Source organism: Panicum virgatum, chromosome 9K, assembly GCF_016808335.1.
Source record: "Panicum virgatum strain AP13 chromosome 9K, P.virgatum_v5, whole genome shotgun sequence".
NCBI lineage: Eukaryota > Viridiplantae > Streptophyta > Magnoliopsida > Poales > Poaceae > Panicum > Panicum virgatum.
Window position 1 is genome coordinate 40,885,561 of NC_053144.1, and position 5,206 is coordinate 40,890,766.

General features: G+C 41.9%; 1 protein-coding gene across 1 annotated transcript; it reads left to right on the forward strand.

Moving 5' to 3' along the window:
* The first annotated feature begins 292 nt into the window (after positions 1-292).
* Positions 293-1,345, forward strand: LOC120648699. The gene is made up of 2 exons (XM_039925388.1): positions 293-1,120; positions 1,205-1,345. The coding sequence occupies exons 1-2, from the start codon at positions 362-364 to the stop codon at positions 1,223-1,225; spliced, it is 780 nt and encodes a 259-aa protein (XP_039781322.1). The 5' UTR covers positions 293-361; the 3' UTR covers positions 1,226-1,345.
* The last annotated feature ends 3,861 nt before the right edge of the window (positions 1,346-5,206 follow it).

A 5,206-nucleotide genomic window follows, 5' to 3' on the forward strand; every position in this document is an offset into this window, starting at 1 on the left:
GGTGCATCTTGTATGAGAAAGGCATGATGTGTTGTTGGAGAAGTTGGAGAGTGGGGAGATCAACACTGGAAAAGGTTTGAACCAAGAATGTAGTCTAGCAAGGCCCGGAGATACTAGATGGGGTTCACATCTTAAAACTTTACTTCGTATTTTGGTGATGTGGGAAGCTGTCATAGACATTCTTGAGATAGTAAGGAAAGATTCTGTTAAACCAACAAATAATGGGGGAGCTTTTGGTTTAATTGGTAAAATGGAGAGCTTTGATTTTGTGTTCATAATTCATTTAATGATACAATTGTTGAGCATCACAGATTGTCTGTCACGTGCTTTGCAAAGGAAGGACCAAGACATTGTTGAGGCAATGCATTTGATCATAGATGTGAAAGAGCAGTTGCAGGATATGAGGGATAATGGATGGGATCCATTATTCAAAAGAGTGAAAGAATTTTGTGATAAGAATGAGATTGAAGTGCCAGATATGGACAAGGAAATAAATGCTAGAGGGATATCTGCACGTAGAAAGCAAAAGGCAACAAACATGCACTTCTACCATGTTGAGGTTTTCCTTGCTGCCATAGATGCCATTTTGTCCGAGATGAATCATCGATTTGGTGAAGTTAGTTCAGAATTATTAGTATGCATGGCTTGTCTTAACCCAAGAAACTCCTTCTCTAATTTTGATGTGGATAAGCTTGTGAGACTTGCTCAAATTTATGCTATGGATTTTGATGTTGGTGACCTTATTCTTTTGCCAACTCAACTGAGAAGTTTTGTCAGTCGTGCTAGAAGAACTCAAGATTTTCTTGGATGTGTGGAGCTTGGAAAGGTTGCTGAAATTATGGTCAAGACTGAAATGAACACATCTTATCCATTGGTGTATCGGCTCATTAAGTTAACATTAATTCTTCCGGTGGCAACAGCTACAGTTGAGAGAATATTTTCTGCTATGTCTATTGTAAAGACAGATTTGCGTAACAAAATGGGTGATGAATGGCTCAATGACTTAATGATATGCTACACTGAGAAGGAGATATTTAGAAGCATCAAGAATGACAAAATCATAAAACGGTTTGAAGACATGAAGGACCGGCGTATGTTAGTGCCTCGGAACAATTTAGTGGTATGATATTCGTTCTCTTCCACTTTTAAAACTTTAAAGTTAGATACTTGAAATTTGTATACTAATTTTTTCCCTTATATATAGATTTCTTCTAATGCTTCATGAAAAATACGGCAGCGGGAATGCGTCCTCAACTCGTCTTCGATCGATCTTTTGTTGGTTAGTCATAACTCATAAAAATTGTATCTTTCACATCTTATTATGCGTTTTATGATGCATTTTTGATTTTTATCTAACTTATCATGTAAAACATAAAAAAGTACAGTATGTTAGCTTTATATGGGATATAACTAAGTTAAGTTCTTTCGTTCAGCCCCTCCTAAATTTTTTTTTCTGTATCCGCCACTGGTTTTTCCCATCTCCATGGGTTTTCCTCGCTGTTCATGGTGGTGCCCCATGTGTGCTGCAGCTTGGAGAAGGATTACGGTGACCCTCGCCGCTAAGCAAACGGTGGGGAATCGTTGTTGGTATCGTCGTCGACACCGTTGCCTTTGTTGTTTGCAAGGGAAAACCCTCGGTGAGACTTGCTCTTGCTGTAGAACATGTTTTCCCCCTGGTTTTAGAGGTTTTTAGCACATGGGAGAAGCGGTAGTACTCGCGGTTTGGACTAGGATTAAGGTTTTACCCTCGTCACTATACTCAGCACACCATCAGTCTGCACAGTTTTTGTTCGTGGCAGTTTTTCGTGGTCTTAATGATCTCAAAAAAATATCAAACCTTTATATCAGTTGGAGAAGAGTTAGAGATCTTTCCATGGCCGCAGAGAACACCTCAGTCGGATTTAAGATGAGGGAGAAACTAAGGATGCAATCTGACTGTTTTTCAGTCTCGTAATTCTGGGTACTGTCTGTTAACCTGAAGTTTAGGAAATATTAATGGAGTTTTTGGACTTTCTGCTAGTTATAAGAGTTGTCTATAATTTCATAATCTTTCCAGATTGGTAAAGATCATATTCATCCGCATTTTGGAGCTCCAGTTATGACTATCTCAGTAGAACTATTCTGCAGAATCTATCAGAATATCAGATTAAGGTTCACCTTGAATTTACCCAATCTTAATGATTTTTTCTATACTTTTGGATAACTAGAAAGTTGTAGGCTATGAAGTTAAATTTCTTTTGGAAAAATATCAGAATTTTTCACCATCAGAATCAAAGAATCCAAAAAAAAGAGAAGCAACAGTGCTGCTGTTTTCACTAGATTAGCATATCTTGATGTGAGGACGTTGGGTTCGGGCGTAGGATTGCTTTACTCGATGTTTTTTATTTTGAAGTATGTTTATTTTGGTGCTGAGCTATGTTTGTGAACAGATGGTGCACCTTCGGACTGTGCTTAGCTCACATTCTTGATCTTCGGTGAAGGCAAGTAAACGTAGCGATGTGGTCTACTCGCTTTAACTTTGTTATTTGAATTGCCTCCATTAAATTTCAGAAGCTCACACTAGCCAGATAAGATCTGATTTTTTCTTTATTTGTGGATTTATATGTTTGTCCACTTGTGGCATTGCTCTTGGAGTTATAAATTTTGGAAGTATATGAAGTTCATGCATTGCAATTATACTTTTGCACTCTCATATTGAATATGCATATGAAGAAACCGTAGCCGGATTGGTGCGGTAAGTACCGGTACATCAACGCACATTGAGATATAGCAATGTGGTTGCAGCCCTCACTTCCTTCCTTGGGATTTGTGGGTAGAAGTGAAGTCATCAATTGCATTGCACCATAAGCATGTGCATTAAAGCATTCATAATGCATTGCACAATTTGCATATGCACTGAAGCATCATTATGAAGATCTCTACCTAAAGTTACACTGTCTCAGTATAATGCTTCTTTTATATGAAATTATTAATTTGATGTTTAATCAAATTGTGATTTAAATAGCTTGGTTAAGGCAGTTTGCTTGCTAAGGTTTTTTATAAACCTCACACTTTGATTCCCCCCCCCCCACAGGTGCTTGAGCTTGGATGTTGCATGCTCAGGATGGGAGTAGCAGCACGTGTGCACACACACAGCTATATATGTTGAACAAATGTTTTATAATAAAATATTTGGATGTGGAGATTCTGATGTTGTTTCTTTTCTCTCGCGTGGTTCAGTTTGTGAAGTGTTTCTTTCACTCCAGTGAAATTTTGTTAATCTATCTGAACAATTTATGTTGCTTCCGCGTACTCTGTTATGTTCTTGTGCTGCAGTGTGGTAATTCTCTAGAGGAATGTTGTGTTTTTTCTGGGGTGTTACAGACAACTAACCACACACACACACACACATCTTCTCATATTGGCAAGATTCGACCCTAGCCCTAATTGCCCTTATTTCTAGAGCTAATCTACAAAATCAAGACACTGGGCAAACATTCGCCTTGGTCAATTTGCTCAATTTGCCCATACTGAACGAACTATATGTTGGGATCTTCAGCTTGATCACCAGGCAGAGAAAGAGAAACAAAGGTGACCAATAATGTAAAACACAATAAAACTATTTGCACAATCGCAATTGCACTGTAATTCCCAGAATGTTCAACCCCGTACAATGGTTGGGTAGGGGGCTATTTATACCCCCAACCTTATTACAACATTCCAAGAATGCCCCTCCGGTTTTCCCGGAGGTCAAGAGATTATTGTAGGGGTGTTTGGTAAATTCCCCGGGTAAGACAGTTCGACTTGCACACTCCTACCCGGATCACATGCTTCATGCTGCTTGGCAACCTTCGGCGGGAACCTTTGGCATGCCTCGTGAAGTTCCGCCTCTACTACTTTCCGCTTCCAGGCTGCCTGCCGCATCCAAAGGTTTGTGACAACACCTTCGGGAATATGGCCTTGATCAGTCTCCTGAACCTTCGCCCGAGCCTTCAGTCTCTGGGGTTCATCAACGTCCCTATTTTTGTCAAGAGAGAAGGAAGGGTGGTTCTGCCTGTTAGTGGGTATCACAACTTTCGGGATACCTTCGGGTCTTGCCACCTTCGCGAGGGGGCGATCCCCAATAGTAGCCCCTCGGGGGCGAGGCCCGAGTCCGACAGGCCGAACCCTCGAAGAAGGAAAAGATTGGGCAAAGCATTCATGTGAAAGCATCTCCCCAGACACCGAAGGTACCAACCTTCATGATATCCCGATTGGACAATCCCCGCCAACTGAACCAACCCCCGCACAACTGGCTAAGCAGGAGAAGCACGCGCAAGCACAACGCGCTCTCCAAGCAAAAAAAAGCCGCGGTAGCAAACAAGAAAGCTGCAGCCGCATCAGAGGCAGAAAAGGAGGCAGTGGCGGTAGCAACAGCCGAAGCTGAAATACAGAGCAACCTCTCCCAACACGAAGATAACCAACCTGAGCAAATCTTGCACGATGAACTCAACCTTGAGCTTCGAGCACTAGAAATGAAGAAGGCTCATCTGTCCAATCAACTTGCAACCAAGAAGAGAGCAGCTGAGCAGGCCCAGAAATTAGTGGAAGCCAAACGCAGAGTTGCAGAAATGCGGGCAGAAATCCAGAAACTGCAGGAAGAAGTCGGACAATTACAAGAATCACAGAACCCCCACGTAGCAGCTGGAACATCCAGACACCCCGAAGGTCAAGACCTTCGACAGGAAAATCACATTCATCAAGATCACCACTTCCAACCAAACCCCCCATTTGACCTGACATCGCCGCTGTCAATCGCCCTGCAGTGCACCCCTGGACATATGGCTACAAGCCAATCCAACTGCCAAAGTACGACGGGTTAGTCGATCCTGCACAGTTTATAATGACCTACGAAGCTACTATGGCCTCAGCTGGTGGAGATGATCCCATCATGGCAAAGTCCTTCATCATGGCGTGCGAAGGCCCGGTTGCAAACTGGTACTCATATATCCAGCCACTCTCAATTCAAAGCTGGGTACAACTCAATGAAAAACTCAAGAAAGACTTTCAAGTTTTCAAAAGGATGGCCATTACCTCTTTGTAGCAATTTAGCTGCATATAAGTGGATAGAGAACCACTGCCCGAATACCTCCGGAGGTTTGTACAGAAAAAAGCACAGACTCCAAATTTCTCTGAAAAAGTCGCCATTGAAAAATTCATTGAAGGGCTCCTACCCAATCAACTGGCA